Source organism: Somniosus microcephalus, chromosome 21, assembly GCF_052327205.1.
Source record: "Somniosus microcephalus isolate GS21.2 chromosome 21, FLI_Smic_1.0, whole genome shotgun sequence".
NCBI classification, from domain to species: Eukaryota; Metazoa; Chordata; class Chondrichthyes; order Squaliformes; family Somniosidae; genus Somniosus; species Somniosus microcephalus.
This window is the reverse complement of record NC_141007.1, coordinates 80,916,058-80,939,899: the sequence shown is the minus strand read 5'-3', so window position 1 is coordinate 80,939,899 and position 23,842 is coordinate 80,916,058. Positions and strand designations below refer to the sequence as shown.

Below are 23,842 nucleotides of genomic sequence, written 5' to 3'. Positions count from 1 at the left end.
CAGAATGGTCGTGGTCTGCTGTGCACTGCGCAACATGGCACAGCGTCATGGCTTGCAGATTCCTGATGAGCAAGTGGCTCAGATAAGGATTAGGATGAGGAGGAAGAGGAGGAGGAGCAGGAGCAGGACCGAACGCCGGCCTATCGACCAGCAGCAGTGGCAGCACGCGAGTGCAAGGCATGCACTTATCCTGGCCAGATTTGCATAGGTTGCTCATGTTGGCACATGTCCTTGGCTCCATCTTAAGACATGATAGACAATGGAAATGACTCTCTTGCCTCCATTCACTCTGGCCACCAACTTGACCACACAAGTGTCGCGGGGCCCACAATGTGGAGCTGCCTAAAGCGAAATAACAGTTGCCATCACGCCAACAGTTTGCTGTCAAATCATTTTTATACTTTCAAACAGGGATGGCATTTCGTCAATACACATAAACATTCACCCAAGTGGCTACCCCTGTGACTAATAGTGCTTTATTTTTCTGTTACGTGTGCTCCTACATGGTGTTCCCCCTGTGGCTCCAGCAGAAGTGGAGGCCGCTTGCTCACTTTCATGCTGCTCCTGCTTTGACACCTTTGGTGGGCGTCCTCTGGGTTTATGAACCGGTGAGGGCTCACCAAACGTCTGCTTCTCCTGCTGCAGTGCAGGGGCTGAGACGCCCATCTCAGTTGGGTACGGACTCTGGTGTGGCTCTGACTGAGGGCTACACAGTGGCATGGAAGTGTGAGTGCTTGGAGAGGAGCCCCCACTTCCTTGTTGCCTGCCACCAACTTCCCTCTCATGGGTCAGGTCCACCTCAGCGCTTGCAAGTGGCTTGAGAGCACCTTGCTGCACATCAGGGGGGCCATGGGGACCCGTCTCTGTACTGGCTGTCCTACTCAAAAGGACTTCCATGAAGCTCTGGTTTCTCTGTTCAGTAGCTGCCCATTGCTCCTCCAGAGATGTCAGTCTATCCGGAACAATCACCATGTTTTCCTGACTCTGGCGACTTATTGCCTCCATGGCCATAGTCAGCCTTTCCACGGAGGTTGCCATCCTTTCCGTGGTGCTGCGTATATGCGCCATTGCCTCCCCAATGGCATTGCTCAGGTTAGAGTTGGACTCCTCCATCCTCTCCACACTCGCAGTGACCCTGGAAACAAGACCTGTCAGAGACTCCTGCACCTGCACCTGCTCCTGGAGTTCCAGCATCGCTCTCCTTCTGGATGGACCCAGAGGCACAGGGTACACATGCAGCAGAGCAGAGCTAGGAGAGTCCTGCGCCCTCCGCCGAGGACTCTCCACTGTTGTCCCTGTCTCCACCACCTGCTGATGCTCACCTGTGAGGTGTGATACACATGGTGACAACACTAATCTATCTCCCGAAGGTCCCAGCCAGGTGTGCGTATCTGCGCTGGTGCTGGGTGTGCTTAATTCTGCTGATGCTCCATCCTCAGAGGTTGCAGGTTCCCATGAGGAGTCTTGCTGCTCAGCCTCTTCCTCGTCGGGGGGGGGGTGCTCTGTGGATGGGCCTGTGGGGGAGTAAAGGCATGGGTTAGACATTTGACAGAAGTCTGGCATGCACATGCAATAGTGCAGATGCTCAAGTGGCATTCTAATAATGTACACCAGCAGCCATTTCAGTCACTCAAGCAGTGTAAATGAGAGTGGCAAAACTATTCTGTCACCAGCTTGCACTGCCTCATCCATCTCCCATTTCCACTTCCACCTCTGTGCCGGTGATGTCCAGGGCAGTCTCTTCAGCCTGGGTGAGGAGGGCGAGGGAAGGTGGCCCTCCTCCTGTCTTCGCCCTTTCCCTTCTATTGTGGGCTCTCTTTTCCTGCAGTGAGGGAGACAAGTGGAGTTTGAGTGAGAATGATGGAGTGAGTGTAGGGAGTCCAGAGCATAGATGCTCAGAAGGAGACAAAGCTGGAGTGAGGTTCCATGTCCAAGGGCCCTCCCTGTGCGTTGTTAGTCATTGTCATTGCACAACATTGAAAGGGAGTGTGAGGGCAGCATAGTCGAATAGTCAAGTGATTGGGTTCATAGAGTGAGAGGGATGGCGAAGGGTGCAAGGGTTGTAAGGGTAAAGTGGGATGTGGAGGAGAGGTTGACAATGCAGAGTGCTGGTGAGAGGAGAAGGGGAGCAGAAGGAGGGTCAAGCTGAAGGTATTCTCACTTTGCCTGATCTTACAACGTCATTGAACCTTTTACGGCACTGCAGCCATGTTCTGCTGCACACTGATCTGGAGGTTATATCCCTTGCCAGCTGCACCCAGACAGCCTTGGTTTCTTTGGGAGGCCTCTTTCTCCCAGATGAGGGGAAGAGCACCTCCCTGCTAGTTCTCGCCCCCTCAACCAGCATTCCCAGCACCTCGAGGAGGCCTTTGCCTTGGAGTTGGCCATTGTTGAAGCAGAAAAAATGCTGGAGGTGGTGCACCATCGACCAAAGCCAGTGGAATGAGCCAAGGCAGCAAGCAGCCCTTAAATGAAGCTGGGTAAGTGATGTCAGCAGAGGCTTCCCCCCCCCCCCTTTTTTTGTATAACCCAAAAAAAAACAGACATTAACCAAATAAACTGTGACAAAAGCCCAATAAACCCCTAAACAAAATCTTGACCAATCAAATTAAAATTTGGTTGTCCCGATTAACAATGCACTCCAGTCCCCGCGGCGCCCACCGGTCATGAAAGAGCTCGAGCTCAGCAGAGGCTTCCGTCCCAAAACATTAATTGGCCCAGAGGAACCCTCTCTTTTTATTCAACCAAAAACAAGTTCACAAATAAACTGACAAAAAACCAATAGCCCTTTTAAATAGGCCCAGAGGAACCCACACCTCTGAAATCAACTGGCCAATTAGAGGGAAATTGCAATTTTTTCCCACCTCAGTGGAGGCGGGTTTGGAACCCACCTCCACTGGGAAAACCACCCCCTTGTCTTTAATGAAAGGGGGTTGGAGTTCGCTGTTGGGCCGAGCGTGTGGGAGGGTCTCCCAGCTGTTGCTGACTCTGGCCAGAGTCCCGGGAACCATGGAACCGGCAGCAGCTTCTCGAGTTCTGCTCGGCGGGGATTTTGCTATTTGGCCCAATAAGAAAGTGCAGTTCGTGGTGAGTTTAACGAGCACCGAGCTCCGTGCCCAGAGGATCCGCCCTCTGCCTTGGAGCCGCCGCTTACTGTTGCCTTTAACGGACTGCATTGGCTGCCGGTGCCACGAACCCGACTCCGAGTCCGACACTGCCGCCTACTTCACCGTCTATGCCTATCCGTTTAAAAAGAAAGCGCGTGGATCGGTCCCGGCCCGGGAAAGAGTCTTCAAGACATTCCGTGTGGACACATCCCGAAACTACTCGGAGAACCGGGAAGAGGCTGAAAGGTGGACGGCGACGATTAAGGACCTTTCCCGGATCGCAACTCGCAGTCCCGGGGAAGGTGAGTGAATAAAGGTTCAAATTTAATCCCGTTCCACATGTGTAAAGCTGCAAAAATGGTGATTTAACTGGTGGCTGACCCAAGTCTTCCTGTCCTAGGATCATGAACAGCCGCGGGGTTAAAAGTGAGTGGAATTGACGTCCGACATTTGAGCTTGAATTGTGTTGGAGCTGAGTCGGTTATGAAGAAATGGTTCTCATTCCTCTTTCCTTAGTCAATGCTGCTGCTCTATAAATGAGTCAACAGGTTCCAGTGTCATTTTTCTCTGTAACCTCCTCCCACACTTGTCTTGATCCTGCAGGAACTTTAGCTGATGAATTGTTGGAGCAGTTTGCGCTGGTGACATCTCCGTTAACCTTTTCGACCTGCCGGCAACTGCCGATTTAAAAGTCAACCTGGTGCCCCCTTAATGATGCACTCCAGTCCCTCCGGTGCCCAGACTGCTGCTGTGCTTGATATTCCATTGCAACCACATTCCCGACACCGGGAAAGGCGGGATTCATATTTAAATGAGCGAGGGGTTTTCTCTAATTTCCCATCCTTTCCACAGCACGAATTGACTCTACCTTTAATGGATTACTTCACAAGATGAAAGTTATCTGGGAATAAACAGACATTCCTTTAACACTATAACTACCCTCCGAGGGTGGCGAACAGGAGGTCCAGTCAATCCCCGTTCTGTGCTCAGTTTGGAGTTTTAGTCTCGGCTCGCCCACCGGACTGAACCTGTATAATTGACCACAACAAGCAAATCCCCATTTAGTTTCATGCTACACTTTAATTTGGTTGGATCGTTTCGTTAGCGGTGCCCAGTGCCACCCTTATTGGCCCAACTAAATTAGGCCTGTTTGTTTCACAGAATACATAAAAATTGGGCTAGAATGTCATCGATTACTAAAGATGAATGGAAATAAAAACTAGGGGAAATGTGGCCGCTGGCTCACCTGTTTTACACAAGGCAAGATTTACTCCAAAGTATTTAACCTAAAATGGCATGAACTCGATGGTAGAATACGGGGTGTGCTAACAGGTAGTGAAAACTTAATTCCGGTGTTGGAGTTAACGCTCCGAACATAGGAACATACAAAATTGATGGGCAGGAAAAGGCCAGTTGGCCCATGGAGCCTGCCCCACACCAGGATGGCTGATATTTCCTCCCTCTTTCATTGGGCTGAGGAAGGTTTAGGGAGAGGGGCGGTGGGGAGGAGACTGCAGGGTTCGGGTTGCATTGAGGGAGGGGAAATGGTTGTGAAAATTAGCTGACTTATTAGTCACCCAAAGCCAACTGACCATCGCTTCTCTGGCTGGCATCAGTGTTCATTTTGTACAAGCAGTTACTGAGCAACTCTGTCTATTGAGGAGTTGTAAGTGGAGCAGAACGGAAATATTCCTCACGTCTCAAGTGAGAGTGAATCACTGGTGACGACAGAATTGTTAGAATATCTGTGCCAGTAATTACTTAATTATAAAAACGAGGTGGAATGATCCCCACACTCAACTGGTGTTAGAATACAAGTGAAACCAGGCTGAATATAGAAAGTTCAGAGGGGAAGTGAAAAGAAAATAAGAGGGGCAAAGAGAGAGTAAGAGAATAGATTGGCAGCTAACAGAAAAGGGAATCCAAAAGTCTTCTATAGGCATGTAAATAGTAAATGAGTAGTAAGAGGAGGGGTGGGGCTGATTAGAGACCAAAAGGAGACCTACACATGGAGGAACGTAAGAAGTCACACAACACCAGGTTATAGTCCAACAGCTTTATTTGAAATCACAAGCTTTCGGAGCGCTGCTCCTTCTTCAGGTGAAGTGGAGAAATGCATAAAGACACAGCTTATATAGTCAGAGAATCATGTCAGATGTTTACAGGTAACCTTTCCAACTGCCATTTATCACACCTCGGCAGAGAGATAATCACAGCAGTCAAAGGTGTGAATGGTGTCCAAACAGGTCAGTCAGGGAAACATTACATCAAAGAACAATGAGGTGGGGTCACAAGGGGTCAAATATTGCAGATGCTGGGGTCTGTATGAAAAACAAAAAAACAGACACAAAACATTTTTTTTGGCTGGAAATCACAGCAGGTCTGGCCGCATCTGTGTAGAGAGAACAAGCCAATGTCGACTCAAGTCTGGATGACCCTGCGTCAGGTGGGGTTACATGTAGCGTGACATGAACCCAAGATCTCGGTTGAGGCCGTCCTCATGGGTGCGGAACTTGGCTATCAGTTTCTGCTCGACGATTTTGCGTTGTCGTGTGTCTCGAAGGCCGCCTTGGAGAATGCTTACCCGAAGATCGAAGGCTGAATGTCCTTGACTGCTGAAGTGTTCCCCGACTGGGAGGGAACACTCCTGCCTGGTGATTGTTGCGCGGTGTCCGTTCATCCGTTATCGCAGTGTCTGCATGGTCTCGCCAATGTACCATGCTCCGGGGCATCCTTTCCTGCAACGTATGAGGTAGACAACGTTGGCCGAGTCACATGAGTATGTACCATGTACCTGGTGGGTGGTGTCCTCACGTGTGATGATGGTATCTGTGTTGATGACCTGGCATGCCTTGCAGAGGTTGCTGTGGCAGGGTTGTGTGGTGTCGTGGTCGCTGTTCTCCTGAAAGCTGGGTAATTTGCTGCGAACGATGGTCTGTTTGAGGTTAGGCGGCTGTTTGAAAGCGAGTAGTGGAGGCGTGGGGATGGCCTTAGCGAGGTGTTCATCATCATCGATGACATGTTGAAGGCTGCGAAGAACATGGCGTAGTTTCTCCGCTCCGGGGAAGTACTGGACGACGAAGGGTACTCTGTTGGTTGTGTCCCGTGTTTGTCTTCTGAGGAGGCCTATGCGATTTTTCGCTGTGGCCCGTCGGAACTGTTGATCGACGAGTCGAGCGTCATATCCCGTTCTTACAAGGGCGTCTTTCAGTGTCTGTAGGTGTCCATCGCGTTCCTCCTCGTCTGAGCAGATCCTGTGTATTCGCAGGGCTTGTCCATAGGGGATGGCTTCTTTAACGTGGTTAGGGTGGAAGCTGGAGAAGTGAAGCATCATGAGGTTGTCCGTGGGCTTGTGGTAGAGTGAAGTGCTGAGGTGTCCGTCTTTGATGGAGATTCGTGTGTCCAGGAATGAGACCGATTCTGAGGAGTAGTCCATGGTGAGTTTGATGGTGGGATGGAACTTGTTGATGTTATCGTGTAGTCTTTTCAGTGATTCTTCGCCGTGGGTCCATAGGAAGAAAATGTCGTCGATGTATCTGGTGTATAGCGTTGGTTGGAGATCCTGTGCAGCGAAGAAGTCTTGCTTGAACTTGTGCATGAAGATGTTTGCGTATTGGGGTGCGAATTTGGTCCCCATGGCTGTTCCATGTGTTTGGGTAAAGAACTGGTTGTCGAAGGTGAAGACATTGTGGTCAAGGATGAAGCGGATGAGTTGTAGGATGGTGTGGTAAACCACTTTTGTCGTTCACTATCGTTACACTATCGTTATCACTGTTATATCATTATCACTGTTCACACTGTTGTATCACTATACGAGGTCGCCTCTTGTCACGCTGTTATACCTGGGCTGAACACTGCTGACTCCGCCCATGGCTCCACCTACCTGCCCAGGTATAAAGGTGGTCGACTGGCTGGTATTCCTCCTTGTTGGATCCGATCACCCACGAGGGTGGGCTCTGTTATTTAGCCAATAAAAACCTATAGTTACTTCCTTAACTCGTCGCTTTTCATTGGATGAATTGATAGGTATATCAATTTTATTGGCTAAATTTTAAAATGTCGACACCTGAGCAGTCAAACAACCAGCCAAGCGACCAGCCAGACAACCAGCCAAGCGACCAGCCAGACGCCCAGCTACAACAGCCACAGCAGCTGGCCTGGCTGCGAGCCCTCAGACCACCGTACCTGGACCTAAACCCACAGGCAGCAAACTCAGCCCTCGACTTCGAACACTGGCTGAGCTGCTTCGAAGCCTACCTGGGAGAATCCGGCGTGCCTCAGAAATCCATGCTAAGAGTTCTGAACGCCCAAGTGAGCCCTAAAGTATTCGCACTCATCCGGGACCTTAAAACATACGAGGACGCCATCAACCGGCTGAAAAGACAGTACCAAACCCTGGTAAATTCCATGTATGCCAGACACCTCCTAAGATCCCGCCCGCAACAGCCAGGAGAGCCCGTGGAGGAATTTTTACGGGTGCTACAAGCACTCGGCAGAGACTGTAACTTTAAAGCAGTAACGGCGGCAGAAAATACTGAAGACAATGTCCGCGATGCCTTCGTGAAAGGCCTGCGGTCCGACTACTCACGGCAAAGACTACTGGAAGCAAGGGACCTCGACCTGGACAAAGCTGCAGCCCTCGCTCTCTCTCTAGAGGTGGCCCATCGGGACCTCGAGGCATACTCAAGGTACTGTAACTCGCGACCCTGGGACTTGGGACCGACCCCGACCGCATCACCTGTCCAAGTCAATGATGGACATCAGAGTAAACGGCCACGCCACGACCTGCCTGTTCGACAGCGGAAGCACGGAGTTTCATCCACCCAGACACGGTGAGCCACTACTCCCTCCCTGTCCTGCCAACGCGCAACCGGATCTCAATGGCATCGAGATCCCACGCCACAGACATCAGCGGCTACTGTGTTGTGACCCTATCGGTTAAGGGTACGGAGTATAAAAATTTTAAACTCCTCGTCCTCCCCCAGCTATGCGCCGCCATCCTACTAGGGCTAGACTTCCAATCCCACCTCCAAAGCGTCACGCTAGCATACGGCGGACCCCTCCCCCCCCCCCACTCACAGTCGACAACCAACAGATTTTAAACTGCCCACCGTGTAACACCGGCCTATCCACCCTCAAGGTCCCGCCACCTTCCCGGTTCGCTAACCTCACCCCCGACTGCAAACCCATCGCGACCAAGAGCAGGCGGTACAGCGCCGGGGACAGAGCTTTCATTAGCTCTGAGGTGCAGCGTCTCCTGAAGGAGGGCATCATCGAAGGGAGCACCAGCCCCTGGCGTGCCCAGGTCGTGGCAGTTAAGACGGGCAATAAGAACCGCCTGGTCATCGACTACAGCCAGACCATAAACAGGTACACCCAGCTGGACGCATACCCCCTTCCCCGCATATGTGATATGGTCAATCAGATCGCACAATACCGAGTATTCTCTACCATCGACCTTAAGTCGGCCTACCACCAACTCCCTATCCACCCTGAGGACCGCCAGTATACCGCCTTCGAGGCGAATGGCCGCCTCTACCACTTCCTTAGGGTTCCCTTCGGCGTCACCAACGGGGTTTCGGTCTTCCAAAGGGAGATGGACCGGATGGTTGACCAGAACGGGCTGCACGCCACGTTCTCCTACCTAGATAATGTCACCATCTGCGGCCGCGACCGGCAGGACCATGACGTTAACCTGGAGAGATTCCTCCGTACGGCCCAACGGCTGAACCTCACCTACAATAAGGAGAAATGTGTGTTTAACACCTCGCGCCTTGCCATCCTCGGCTGTGTAGTAGAGAACGGAGTCATCGGCCCCGACCCCGAAAGAATGCGTCCCCTCATGGAGTTACCCCTCCCCCACTGTCCAAAGGCTCTGAAGAGAACCCTGGGGCTCTTCGCCTACTATGCCCAATGGGTGCCCAATTATGCAGACAAAGCCAGACCCCTCATGAAGTCCACATCCTTCCCCCTTACGGAGGAAGCGTGCGCAGCCTTCTCCCTCATTAAGGGAGACATCGCCAAGGCCACAATGCACGCAGTGGATGAGTCCATCCCCTTCCAAGTGGAGAGCGATGCATCCGACTTCGCCCTAACCGCTACCCTTAACCAGGAGGGGAGAACAGTGGCCTTCTTCTCAAGGACCCTACAGGGCCCTGAGATCCGACACTCGTCGGTCGAGAAGGAGGCCCAAGCGATTGTGGAGGCGGTACGACGCTGGAAGCATTACCTGGCAGGCAAACGATTTACCCTCCTCACCGACCAGCGTTCGGTCGCTTTTATGTTTAATAACAAGCTGAGGGGCAAAATCAAGAATGACAAGATATTGAGGTGGAAAATCGAACTATCCACCTATGATTATGATATCTTGTACCGGCCAGGTAAGCTGAACGATCCCCCTGATGCTCTGTCACGAATTACATGCACCAGCGCGCAAAGTGATAGACTTCAGACCCTCCACAGCGACCTCTGCCACCCCGGGGTCACCAGACTTTACCACTTCATTAAGGCCCGCAACCTGCCATACTCCATCGAGGAGGTCAGGACCATGACTAGGAACTGCCAGACCTGTGCCGAGTGCAAACCACACTTCTTTAGGCCGGACAGAGCAAGCCTGATCAAGGCCACCCGCCCCTTCGAGCGCCTGAGCATCGACTTTAAGGGGCCCCTCCCATCCTCTGACCGTAATGTGTACTTCCTCAACATCGTTGATGAGTACTCTCGTTTCCCCTTTGCCTTCCCCTGCCCAGACATGACCAGTACCACAGTCATTAAATGCCTGAACGACCTCTTCGCCTTGTTCGGGTTCCCAAACTATATACATAGTGACCGGGGCTCCTCCTTCATGAGCGAGGAACTCCGTCAGTTCCTACTAGCGAGAGGTATTGCTGCAAGCAGGACCACCAGCTACAACCCCCGAGGGAACGGCCAGGTGGAAAGAGAGAACACGATGGTATGGAAGGCCGTCCTCTTAGCCTTTAAGTCTAAGGGCCTCCCAACCTCCCGCTGGCAGGAAGTCCTCCCGACAGCGCTGCATTCCATCCGGTCACTACTCTGCACTGCCATTAACGCCACCCCCCATGAACGAATGTTTGTTTTCCCCAGGAAGTCGACTACGGGAACCACACTACCAACCTGGCTGACCTCCCCGGGGCCCGTCCTGCTGCGAAAGCACGTGAGGGCCCATAAAACGGACCCCCTGGTCGAGAAGGTGAACCTCCTGCACGCCAACCCCCAGTACGCCTATGTGGCTTACCCAGACGGGCGGGAGGACACAGTCTCCTTACGGGACCTCGCACCCTCGGGCATTCCAGAGACACCACCTTTACCCCCACCACCCCCCACCCCCAATTCCAGCTCCGGTAGACGGCACGCCGGAACCCCACGAGCCTTCGCCGACCACGCAGACACCAGCATCAACACCGGAGAATGCAACACCGCCGCTGCGACGATCAGAAAGGCTTACGAGGCCTCCGGACAGACTGACTTACCAGAACTGGTAGTACACTTCACCCCGCCGGACTCAAATCTAAACAAGGGGTGAATGTGGTAAACCACTTTTGTCGTTCACTATCGTTACACTATAGTTATCACTGTTATATCGTTATCACTGTTCACACTGTTGTATCACTATACGAGGTCGCCTCTTGTCACGCTGTTATACCTGGGCTGAACACTGCTGACTCCGCCCATGGCTCCACCTACCTGCCCAGGTATAAAGGTGGTCGACTGGCTGGTATTCCTCCTTGTTGGATCCGATCACCCACGAGGGTGGGCTCTGTTATTTAGCCAATAAAAACCTATAGTTACTTTCTTAACTCGTCGCTTTTCATTGGATGAATTGATAGGTATATCAGATGGCGTCTGGAGATTGGCTGTTGGTGTTGAGTACTGAGGCTGTCGCAGCGATGCCGTCATCGTGGGGGATACTGGTGTAGAGTGCCGAGACGTCCATCGTGGCGAGAAGTGTTCCTGGTTCAACTGGTCCGTGGGTGCTGTGTTTCTGTAAGAAGTCTGTAGTGTCGCAACAGAAGCTGGGGGTTCCCTGTACGATGGGTTTCAGGATGCCCTCGACATATCCAGAGAGGTTCTCACACAGGGTTCTGTTGCCTGATGCGATAGGACGTCCAGGTGTGTTGGCTTTGTGTATCTTTGGGAGGCAGTAGAAGTCTCCCACGCGGGGAGTACGTGGGATGAGAGCATGTAGGATGCTTTGAAGGTCTGGATCGAAGGATTTGATCAGTCTGTTGAGTTGGCGGGTGTGTTCTTTGGTCGGATCTGCGGGTAACTGTCTGTAGTGTTCCTGGTTGTCCAGTTGTCGGTATACTTCTTTGCAATAGTCCGTTCTGTTCTGTATGACGATGGCACCTCCTTTGTCTACTGGTTTGATGACGATGTTGCGGTTGGTCTTGAGAGCGTGGATGGCGTTGCGTTGTGCTCGGGTGACATTCTGGACTGTCTTGTGAGTGCGGCTGATGAATCTGGCGTTGATGCCAGAGGCAGAGGGCATGGCTGAGTACTTTGCATCTGTCTTTACCAAGCAAGAAGATGCTGCCAAAGTCATAGTGAAAGAGGAGGTAGTTGAGATACTGGATGGAATAAAAATTGATAGAGAAAGGCACTAGAAAGGCTGGCTGTACTTAAGTAGATAAGTCACCAGGACCGGATTGGCTGCATCCTCGGATGATGAGGGAAGTTAAGGTAGAAATTGCGGAGGTACTGGCCATAATCTTTGTAGTGTATGTACCTTTAAGAGCCCCTGTGTACTGTAATACCGGTAGTGACCACTCGGGTATATAAGCCTGTATAGCGTCTTGTATCTTTTAGTTCACCTTCAGACTTTGTTCAGTAAACACCTGTTAAACCAACTCCTGCATTCTGTGTCTCCATTAACACACGGATACAACAGTGGCGACGAATTGGAAACGGACTTACCTGCAATTCGGCAGCACCTCAAGGAGATCGATTCCTCGGACGAAGGTCGAAGGAGGAAAAAAAAAAAACTGTGGTTTCACCAGCTAGCCGGGCTGGTGGCAGGTACTGCACTAATTCTTCCTGGGCGGCGGGCTGGGGCTCGATCGGGTGGCTCTGCAGCGGGGCTGAGCAGCGAGTCAGAAGGCGGACGGAGATGGAGGGTGGAGCACTCGGGAGACGGCCGGCGCTGCAAAGCAGGTCGGCGTTCGGACCAAGCAGAGGGAGGGAAAAGTCCCAGAGAGTCCGGCGGGAACGAGTCTCCAACTATTAAAAATATCTGTGTAAATAAAAACTGCGGAGAACAGCGTTGTCAGCAGCGGCGGGAAAGCGCGGGAGACGCCATTTTTTCTCGGCAGGGAAGAAAGGAAAGCGCGGGAGGCGCCATTTTTGATTTTCAGGATGCCTAAGACTGGCAATATTACTGCTTTCGATAGTGATATAGAGGTTTGGACCACATATGTGGAAAGAGTGGAGGTATATTGCACAGCGAATGAAGTAGAGGATGATAAAAAGGCATCGGTACTTCTAAATCTGATGGGCGCAAGGACATACGGGCTGTTACAAAACTTAATCACTCCAGCCAAACCGATGGACAAGAATTTTAAGGAGATTGTTGATACCCTACAGGAGCACTTAAACCCAACACTGCTGCTGATAGCGGAACGATTCAAATTCTTCAGGAGGAATCCACACAAGAATGAAAGTAACGCTGATTACCTCACCGAATTAAGAAAGCTGTCCAAGCACTACCAATTTGGGGCAGGACTGGCAGATTCTCTACGAGACAAATTCGTCTGCGGTCTCCTAAGTGAAGGAACACAGAAAAGGCTACTTTCTGAGAAAGATTTGACACTGGACAAGGCTTTCAGTGTAGCTGTATCATACGAAGCAGCAGCAAGAGGAGCTGCAGAGATACAGCAAAAGCCACAGGACTTCGGCACCCATGAAATGACACGGGGGTTTTGAGAGATGTTATCGCTGCGGCAGATCCACCCATGACCAGAAGGACTGCTGGTTCAAGGACAAAGCATGCAGGCAATGCGGAAAGATGGGACACATTGCATGTGTATGCCAATCTGGAAGCAAAAAAATCCACTGACAGAAAAAAAATCAATAAGGAAAAGTACAGAAAGGTACAAATGATGACGGACATTAGCTCCGAAGACCAGAAGAGTGATAGCGACTCCAGAAACAAGAGACTAAGCTGTCTCAAATTACATAATGTAATTGCCAAAGAAGATTACCAGACCATTTGGGTTACCCTCACGATAGCGGGGTCCCCAGTTAAAATGGAGCTAGATACAGGATCAGCTCTGACCGTCATAAATCGACGGGATTACGAGCGGCTATTTCCGCATATACCTTTGAAAGACACATCCATTATCTTGAAGACATATACGGGGCAGAAAGTATACCCCAGAGGGAAAATAAGGGTGCCTGTTGTATACAACAGCAAGGAAATACAGAAGTTGTATTTATACGTTCTGCAAGATGGTGGTCCACCGTTGTTGGGACGTGAATGGATCAGGAAGATACGTTTAGACTGGCACTCCATTCAGGCACTGACGGTGACCAGTAAGAAAAAAAATGATGTCATACCTGAACGATTAAAAGACATCTTGGCTAACGCCAAAGAAGTGTTTCAACAGGAACTAGGAACCTTGAAAGGCGTCACTGCCTCAATAAAAGTGGAAGATGCGGCAATTCCCAAGTTTTTTAAGGCAAGGCCGGTGCCATACGCAATTCGTCCAGCAGTCGAGGCAGAGCTGGAGAATTTGGAAAAAGCAGGCGTGTTATCCAAGGTAGATTGGAGCGAGTGGGCAACACCCATCGTCCCGGTCATGAAGAAATCGTTGAATAATAAATTTGAAGAACAGAGAAAAATTCGCATCTGTGGGGACTTCAAGGTGACTGTAAACCCAGTCCTTCACACGATACAGTGTCCTCTTCCGAGGATAGAAGATATTTTTGCCTCACTATCCGGAGGGAAACGTTTCACCAAAATTGACTTGGCACAGGCATATCTACAGATGGAGGTTGAGGAGGCCTCTAAAAAGTATCTCACGATACACACACACCGAGGCCTGTACCAGTACAATCGACTGGTTTTCGGAGTAGCATCAGCTCCAGCTATCTGGCAAAGAGCTATGGAGCAAGTCCTGCAAGGGATTCCGGGGACTCAATGCTACCTAGACGACATCCTTGTAACAGGAGAAAATGACAACGAGCACCTTGCCAATTTGGAGCAGGTGCTCACTAGGTTGAGAGAACTGGGCCTACGAGCAAATCACCCCAAGTGCGAATTTTTCCAGAAACAAATATCATATTGTGGCCATATAATTAACGAAGAAGGGTTGCATAAGTCACCTGAAAAAATTGAAGCGGTCATAAAAGCCCCAGCACCTGAAAATGTCTCACAATTAAGGTCGTTCCTGGGATTGATAAGTTCGGTAAAAATTTATGATAGTAATTTGTCAACTATTCTGCACCCTCTTAATGCACTGCTACAAACGGGAGTAATTTGGAAGTGGAGCGAAGACTGTAAGCGTGCCTTCCATAAATGCAAAGGCTTGATCACGTCCAAGGAAGTGTTGGCTCATTACAACCCATCGCTGCCAATCAGACTGGCGTGCGATGCATCCCCTTACGGCGTAGGAGCGGTATTATCGCATAGATTCCCTGATGGCTCGGAGCGGCCGATAGCTTTTGCGTCACACTCATTGAACTCAGCTGAGCATAACTATGCCCAGATCGACAGGGAAGCACCCAGCCTGGTGTGGGGAGTGAAGAAATTCAACCATTACCTACACGGACAAAAATTTACCTTGTTGACTGACCATCAACCCCTCGTCTCCATATTCAACCCTAAAAAAGGCGTTCCCATTATGACAGCGCAAAGGCTACAGAGGTGGTCCCTTTTCCTAGGGGCACACCAATATGACATAGAATACAAAGGATCAAAACAGCATGGGAATGCTGATGGGTTATCGCGTCTACCGTTGCCAATGGTAGAAGAGGCACCTACAGTGGACCCAGTGGAGATGTTCCACTCAACCATAGTGGAATGTCTACCAGTAACAAATTCTACCATTGAAAAGGAAACGAGAAATGACCCGACTCTCTCTCGAGTCTACGATTTAACGGTGAAGGGATGGCCAGCACATGGCGAACCACTGTTGCCAGCATTCTCGCAAAGAGGAGAACAGCTGTCAGTGTGCTGAGGAACCTTAATGTGTGGATCCAGAGTGGTGATTCCACCCAAACTCCAGGATAAAGTACTAAAGGAGCTTCACGAGGGGCATCTGGGTGGAGTGAAAATGAAGAACCTAGCCAGAGCGTTTGTGTGGTGGCCAGGTATCGATGGAGACATCGAAGAAATGACCAAGAGCTGTCTAGGATGCCAGAAGGTCCAAAACGCCCCACCACAAGCCCCTCCCCTGAGGGAGTGGCCCTCATCTCCATGGCAAAGGGTACATATCGACTTTGCTGGTCCATTTATGGACTCAATGTTCTTAATCGCGGTTGACGCACACTCCAAGTGGCCGGAGGTAATAAAGATGTCCTCCACCACCACGGAAAAAACCATCACAGTATTAAGGACCATATTTGCCAGGAATGGGCTGCCTGAGCAGATCTGTTCTGATAATGGACTGCAATTTGTGTCCGAAGAATTCAGGAAGTTCTTTAAAAAAAATTAAAAAAAACAACGGGGTTAAGCACTACACGTCCGCCCCATACCATCCCGCTACCAATGGATTAGCTGAAAGGTTTGTCCAGACCTTCAAGAAGCCCATAAAGGCCATGGGTAATGAAGACATAAATCTACAACATAAGGTAGATAACTTCTTGTTTGCGTACAGGAATGCAACACGTGGTTACAAACCAAACTCCCGCCATGATGTTTTTCAATAGAAGACTAAGATGCCGGCTGGATTTGATCAAGCCAAACATCAGAAGGGACGTAGAGAACCGGCAATTTCAAGGCATGAATGAAAGGCCAACTAGAACCTTCCAGATACGTCAACAAGTTTTGGCCCGGGACTACCGTACCGAGAAATGGCAGCCTGGAACTATTTGCACATGACTAGGACCGCTGTTGTATACCGTGGACATTGGTGAAAGCATAATAAGGCGCCATGCTGACCAGATCAGAGAGTCATCCGAAAAGGGACAACCTACACCACAACTCTATACGCCTAATGATGAAGCAGAGATATCCATAGTATCTACCTCCGATCCGGTGATACTGGAACCAGATGAACCCGACACTGGCATTTAAGCCGAATCGACCTTGCCAAAAGAACCTACTGCACCACCGAAAACTACTACACCACTGAGGCGTTATCCGGACCGAGTCAGGAAGCCTCCAGAGAGACTGACTTATAATTGATTAACTGCAGCAAATGTGTAGATTATTGTTCTTGTAAACATGTTAATTAATGATTACTTAAAATGTTATGTACTAATTATCTAAAAGGGGAGGAATTGTAGTGTGTGTACCTTTTAAGAGCCCCTGTGTACTGTAATACCGGTAGTGACCACTCGGGTATATAAGCCTGTATAGTGTCTTGTATCTTTTAGTTCACCTCCAGACTTTGTTCAGTAAACACCTGTTAAACCAACTCCTGCATTCCGTGTCTCCATTAACACACGGATACAACAATCTTCCAATCCTCCTTGGATACGGGGCTGGTGCCAGAGGACTGGAGAATTGCAAATGTTACACCCTTGTTCAAAAAAGGGTGTACGGATAAACCCAGAAACTACAGGCCAGTTAGTTTAACCTCTGTAGTGGGGAAGCTTTTAGAAATGATAATCGGGTAAAATTAACAGTCACTTGGACAAGTGTGGATTAATTAAGGAAAGCCAGCAGAGATTTGTTAAAGGCAAATTGTGTTTAACTTGATTGAGTTTTTTGATGAGGTAATGGAGAGGGTTGATGAGGGCAATGCGGTTGATGTAGTGTACATGGACTTCCAAAAGACGTTTGATAAAGTGCTATATAATAGGCTTGCCAGCAAAGTTGAAACATGGAATAAAAGGGACAGTGGCAGCATGGATACGAAATTGGCTAAGTGACAGGAGACAGAGAGTAGTGGTGAACGGTTGTTTTTCGGACTGGAGGAAGGTATACAGTGGTGTTCCCCAGGGGTCGGTATTAGGACCACTATTTTTCTTGATATATATTAATGACTTGGACTTGAGTGTACAGGGCACAATTTCAAAATCTGCAGATGACACAAAACTTGGAAGTATAGTGAACAGTGAGGAGGAGAGTGATAGACTTCAAGAGGACATAGACAGGCTGGTGGAATGGGCGGACACGTGGCAGATGAAATTTAATGCAGAAAAGTGCGAAGTGATACATTTTGGTGGGAAGAACGAGAAGAGACAATATAAACTAAAGGGTACAATTCTGAAGGGGGTGCATGAACAGAGAGACCTGGGGGTATATGTGCACAAATCATTGAAGATGGCAGGGCAGGTTGAGAAAGTGATTAAAAAAGAATACGGGATTGTGGGCTTCATAAATAGAGGCATAGGGCTCGATTTTTGCCAGGCCCGAGGAGACGGGATTGGAGACGTGTGAGGTGGTAAAATCGCAAAAAATGGCAGGCAGGCCCGATCCCGCCTCGATCCCACCTCTGAGCAATTTTCCTAAATGTGTGTTTTCTGACCCCGTTTCCATCCCACCTCCAAGAGGCGGGATAGGCCCTTAACAACCAGTTAAGTGCCTCTTTAATCCCATCAGTCACTGAGAGAGATGCCAAACTATTCTGTCACCAGCTTGCTGTGATGCGCCCGCCTGTCCATCCCCCACTTGGGAATCCTCCTCGATCCTGGCAATTTCCAGGGCCGCCTCTTCCGAGGTGGTGAGCTGGGCTACAGAGGGTGGCCCTCCTCCTGTCCTCGCTCTTTCCCTCTTATTGTGGGCTCTCTTTTCCTGCAATGAGGGACACAAGTGGAGTTTGAGTGAGAATGAAGGAGTGAGTGTAGAGAATCCATAGTATAAATACTTAAAAGGAGACAAAGGGCCCTCCCTGTGTGTTGTAAGTTGCTGTCATTGCATCACAGTGATAGGGAGTGTGAGGGCTGCATGGTCGAATAGTTAAGTGAATGTGACCATAGCGAGAGGGAGAATGGGTAAGGGTGCAGGGATGTCAGTGTCAAGTGGGATGTGGAGGAAGAGGTTGGCAAAGCAGAGTGCTGGTGAGGAGAGGCGATGGGGATGAGATTGAGGTTGATGAGAAAGTCATACTCACTTTTCCTGTGTGGAGAAGGTCATGAAACCTCTTCCTGCACTGCAGCCAGGTTCTGCGGCACATAGAGATGGCATTGACCTCCTGGGCCACTTGCAGCCACACAGCTTTAGTCTGTTGTGGTGGCTTCTTTCTCCCTGAGGAAAGGAAGAGCACCTCCTTTATTAGATTTTGCTCCCTGCACCAGAGCTTGGAGGGAGGGCTCATCAAAGCAAGGTGCACACTTTTGCTTGCTGGTGGACATGGTCGGTAAATGAAGTCCTTCATACAATGTCCAAAGCGTTTCCAGTCTCCAGAAGAAGCAAGGCTGCTTGCAGGCCTTAAATCCAGCAGCACTGATGACATCATCGGAGGCGACTTTCAGGATGGAAAGACTAATTGGGCCAGGGGTTCCCACACGCTGGAAATCAAGTGCCCAATTAGGGGGAAATCGCACTTTTTTTCCCACTTCACATCGGAGTGGGGTCCTGACACGAAAACCACCTGACACGCCCCAGCCCGACCCCAATGGCAAAATCGAGCCCATAGAGTACAAAAGCAAGGAAGTTATGATGAACATTTATAAAACACTGGTTTGGCCTCAACTGGAGTATTGTGTCCAATTCTGGGCACCGTACTTTAGGAAGGATGTGAAGGCCTTAGAGAGGGTGCAGAAAAGATTTACGAGAATGATTCCAGGGATAAGGGACTTCAGTTATGTGGATAGACTGGAGAAACTGGGGTTGTTTTCCTTAGAGCAGAGAAGGTTGAAAGGAGATTTTATAGAGGTGTTCAGAATCATGATGGGTCTAGACAGAGTAGAGAAAAACTGTTCCCATTGGTGGACAGGTTGGGAACAGAGGACACAAATTTAAGGTGATTGGCAGAAGAACCAACGGCAACATGGGGGAAAACTTTTTAACGCAGCGAGTGGTTAGGATCTGGGAAGCACTGCCTGAGGGCGGTGGAGGCAGATTCAATCACGGCTTTCAAAAGGGAATTGGATAAGTACCTGAAGGGAAAAAATTTGCAGGGCTACGGGCAAAGGGCGGGGGAGTGGGACTAGCTGAAGGGCTCTTGCATGGTTTACTGAAGGGGGATATAATCTAAATCAATATTGTTTTAAATGTAGTTAGCAGGGACCAATTGGATTTGAAAACCATAACACACAGTAGCCATATTTGAAACTGTGAAAGCTTCTTTACCTCTTTGACCAAGCTTTTGGTCATCTGTTGTAATATTTCCATGTGTAGCTCTGTGTCAAACTTTGTTTGATAACACTCCTGTGAAGTGCTTTGAGACGTTTTACTATGTTAAAGGTGCTATATAAATACAAGTTGTTGTTCAACAGCCGTGTTATAACACTAAAGTCTATGTCTAGACTCTGGAATGGTGATGTGGGGAGTCTTTGACTGAGCTTATGCTTTTGGGCGCCAGCCAAAGACCCTGTACTTCCAAAGGTAAATGATGGAAACTTCTAATATTCAGTTGTTTGTTTCAACATTGTGACTGAGAAATTAAGGCGTGGCTGGTCATGCCAGTTCAATTGGCCAACTTCTTAATAACATCAAAACCATTTATTCAGCAAGATAAGCTTTTTAAAAATGAATACCAGAAAGGACCAGCAGCCTGGAGTTTTACTCAATAATTTATCACCCATTTAAATGGAGACGTTTCTTCACTTCCCAAAATGTGTTGAGATGGTGATCAAATCCCATATCATTCTGGCTACCCAACACATGATGCCTGAGGTTTTCACACAAGTATTAAAGCCTTTTAATGGATTGAATTTCATATTCCATGGATCTGTGATTTTGAAATTATTTTTCATCCAGTTATATTTTCAACTATAACAACAGAAAATGCTGGAAAAACTCAGCAGGTCAGGCAACATCCGTGGAGAGAAATTTGAGTTGATGTTTCGTTGAGTTGAGTTGAGTATATTTTCAACTAACTTGGTTCATTTTCAATAACATTGGTTTTTCACATGGAATGTTAACAACTGAAAAGGGCTTTGCAACTTTTTCAATGTGAAATTGTGCCTAATGGAATGAGCACTTTTGAATTACCATACAGTTGGGGAAGGAGATGTGATGTTCGCGAGACTCTGCATTGGGTGTTGGGATTCTCCCTAGATATCTGCTTACCCAGATCCACAGTCCGAGCATTGCAAAGGATACAACTGATAAAAGCTGCTGTCATTTTGGGTCGTGCAAAGTATTGCATCATTAAGGAACTAAAAGAAAACCACAAGGGTGCCACATGTCCTAGCCAGAGAGGGAGGTCCTGCTGCGTCAGAGCTGCCTTATGTTGCTGGTAAACATATGATAAAGGACAGATGAGAACGCACCCTGATATCAGAGATACAGGGCACAATCTTCAAACTGTACTTGTTCATTAGTCTGTGTGCGAGTTCTGCGACTTGAGTAAACAGCCCATCATTCATCAACAGGATTGCTAAACATGCAGTGTGTGGGGGTCTTATAGCATTTCTCACCTATTGCCTGTATGTGACCGCTAATGTTGGGAAGCAATTTTATTATTTTAAATTCCTTTTTGTAGCTTACAAGTGTTTGCCATTTACATCATAACCGTCCTTTCTCTTTGGAATGGTTCATAAATAATCAGCTAAAGTGGGAGGGTTTTAGCATTATTTAAATTTCATACATGGATCACAGTATAGGTGCCATCCACTGCAGTAAGGCTCGAGGGAATCTCAAAGGGTTTGATTAGCAAATAGAAAGGGTGCATATCCCAAATATGATTCATGTGTGTTTGGGGATCCTGATTGATGGCAACTCCAGCCTTTAAAAAAAATTCATTCTTGTGATATGAGCATCACCAGCAAGGCCAACATTTATTGCCAATGCCTAGCCTGGACACAGCCTTTGTCAGAACTGTGCTGAGAAGGGATAAAGGGTGCTTTTCTGTCATTGTTTTCCTTGTCTTTCTTCACTCTCAATACAGATTAAGCTGGGAGTGTATGAAGCTTGCCCAAACAGTCCTCTGTTCAGAACTCCTAATCATGCAGCACAAGGGTGTATTATTGCCCATGCATGAGATCTAGGACCAAGCTGAGATGAAATTGTGGAAGAAAATGGTTGCAAGGTGACAGCCAGTGGCTCAGTTGGTAGCCCCCTCGCCTCTAAGTCAGAAGGTTTTGGGTTCAAGTCAAACTCCAGGACTTGAGCGCAAAAATCTAGGCTGACAGTCCAGTGGAGTGCTGCACTCAGAGGTGCCGTCTTTCAACCGAGGCCCCGTCTGCCCCCTCAGGCGGAAGTAAAACATATTTCAAGGGAGAGTAGAGGAGTTATCCCTGGTGTCCGGGCCAATATTTATCCCTCAACCAACATCATTAAAACAGATGATCTGGTCATTATCACATTGCTGTCTGTGGGAGCTTGCTACTTGCAAATTGGCTGCCACATTTCCTGCATGACAACAGTGAATCCACTTCAAAAAGTATTTCATTGGCTGTAAAGCGCTTTGGGATGTGCGAAGGTTGTGAAAGGCGCTATATAAGTGCAAGTCTTTTTTTCAAGGAGGGAGGTCTGTCTCTGTGTCTGTCTCTGTCTCTGTGTGGCTGCCTGTCTCTGTCTGTGTGTGTGTGGGGCGCTCTGTCTCTGTGTGTGTGTGGGGCTCTCTGTCTCTGTGTGTGTGTGTGTGGGGCGCTCTGTCTCTGTGTGTGTGGGGCGCTCTGTCTCTGTGTGTGTGGGGCTCTCTGTCTGTGTGTGTGGGGCTCTCTGTCTCTGTGTGTGTGTGGGGCGCTCTGTGTGTGTGTGGGGCGCTCTGTCTCTGTGTGTGTGTGGGGCGCTCTGTCTGTGTGTGTGGGGCTCTCTGTCTCTGTGTGTGTGTGTGGGGCGCTCTGTCTCTGTGTGTGTGGGGCGCTCTGTCTCTGTGTGTGTGGGGCGCTCTGTCTCTGTGTGTGGGGCGCTCTGTCTCTGTGTGTGTGGGGCGCTCTGTCTCTGTGTGTGGGGCGCTCTGTCTCTGTGTGTGTGTGGGGCGCTCTGTCTCTGTGTGTGTGGGGCGCTCTGTCTCTGTGTGTGGGGCGCTCTGTCTCTGTGTGTGTGGGGCGCTCTGTCTCTGTGTGTGGGGCGCTCTGTCTCTGTGTGTGTGTGGGGCGCTCTGTCTCTGTGTGTGTGGGGCGCTCTGTCTCTGTGTGTGGGGCGCTCTGTCTCTGTGTGTGTGTGGGGCGCTCTGTCTCTGTGTGTGTGGGGCGCTCTGTCTCTGTGTGTGGGGCGCTCTGTCTCTGTGTGTGTGTGGGGCGCTCTGTGTGTGTGTGGGGCGCTCTGTCTCTGTGTGTGTGTGGGGCGCTCTGTCTCTGTGTGTGTGGGGCGCTCTGTCTCTGTGTGTGGGGCGCTCTGTCTCTGTGTGTGTGTGGGGCGCTCTGTGTGTGTGTGGGGCACTCTGTGTGTGTGGGGCTCTCTGTCTCTGTGTGTGTGTGGGGCGCTCTGTCTCTGTGTGTGTGGGGCGCTCTGTCTCTGTGTGTGTGGGGCGCTCTGTCTCTGTGTGTGGGGCGCTCTGTCTCTGTGTGTGTGGGGCGCTCTGTCTCTGTGTGTGTGTGGGGCGCTCTGTCTCTGTGTGTGTGTGGGGCGCTCTGTCTCTGTGTGTGGGGCGCTCTGTCTCTGTGTGTGGGGCGCTCTGTCTCTGTGTGTGTGGGGCGCTCTGTCTCTGTGTGTGTGTGGGGCGCTCTGTGTGTGTGTGGGGCACTCTGTGTGTGTGTGGGGCTCTCTGTCTCTGTGTGTGTGTGGGGCGCTCTGTCTGTGTGTGTGTGGGGCACTCTGTGTGTGTGTGGGGCTCTCTGTCTCTGTGTGTGTGTGGGGCGCTCTGTCTCTGTGTGTGGGGCGCTCTGTCTCTGTGTGTGTGGGGCGCTCTGTCTGTGTGTGTGTGGGGCGCTCTGTCTGTGTGTGTGTGGGGCGCTCTGTCTCTGTGTGTGTGGGGCGCTCTGTCTGTGTGTGTGTGTGGGGCGCTCTGTCTGTGTGTGTTATTAAACATGAAAGCCACCGACCGCTGGTCGGTGAGCAGGGTGAAACGTTTGCCGGCTAGGTAGTGTCTCCAGTGCCGCACTGCCTCCACTATAGCCTGTGCCTCCTTCTCGACAGAAGAGTGCCTGATTTCAGGTCCCTGAAGGGTTCAGGAGAAGAAGGCCACAGGTCTCCCAACCTGATTGAGGGTCGCAGCTAAAGCAAAGTCTGACGCATCGCTTTCGACTTGAAAGGGAATGCTTTCGTCCACTGCACACAGTGCAGCCCTTTCAATGTCCTGTTTGATACTGGTGAAAGCCTCCCGAGCTTCAGCTGATAGTGGGAAGGACGTCGATTTAATGAGGGGTCGGGCCTTATCAGAGTAATTGGGCACCCATTGGGCATAATACGAAAAAAATCCCAGGCACCTTTTTAAAGCTTTGGGATTGTGTGGCAGGGGCAGTTCCTTTAGGGGGCGTACAAACGCCAATCCCCCACCACCTCAAATCATGAGACAAACTCCTAAAAATCACAGAGATTTGGTAAGAAATCATGAGTT

General features: G+C 49.7%; 1 protein-coding gene across 1 annotated transcript in view; it reads left to right on the top strand.

The window, feature by feature from the left end:
* The first annotated feature begins 2,892 nt into the window (after positions 1-2,892).
* Positions 2,893-23,842, top strand: part of LOC147103015 (sphingosine kinase 1-like) — a 75,670-nt gene continuing 54,720 nt past the window's right edge. The window contains exon 1 of the mRNA XM_085964048.1: positions 2,893-3,409. Coding sequence (XP_085820174.1) covers positions 2,923-3,409 — 487 coding nt within the window. The 5' untranslated portion in view covers positions 2,893-2,922. The remainder of the gene's footprint in view (positions 3,410-23,842) is intronic.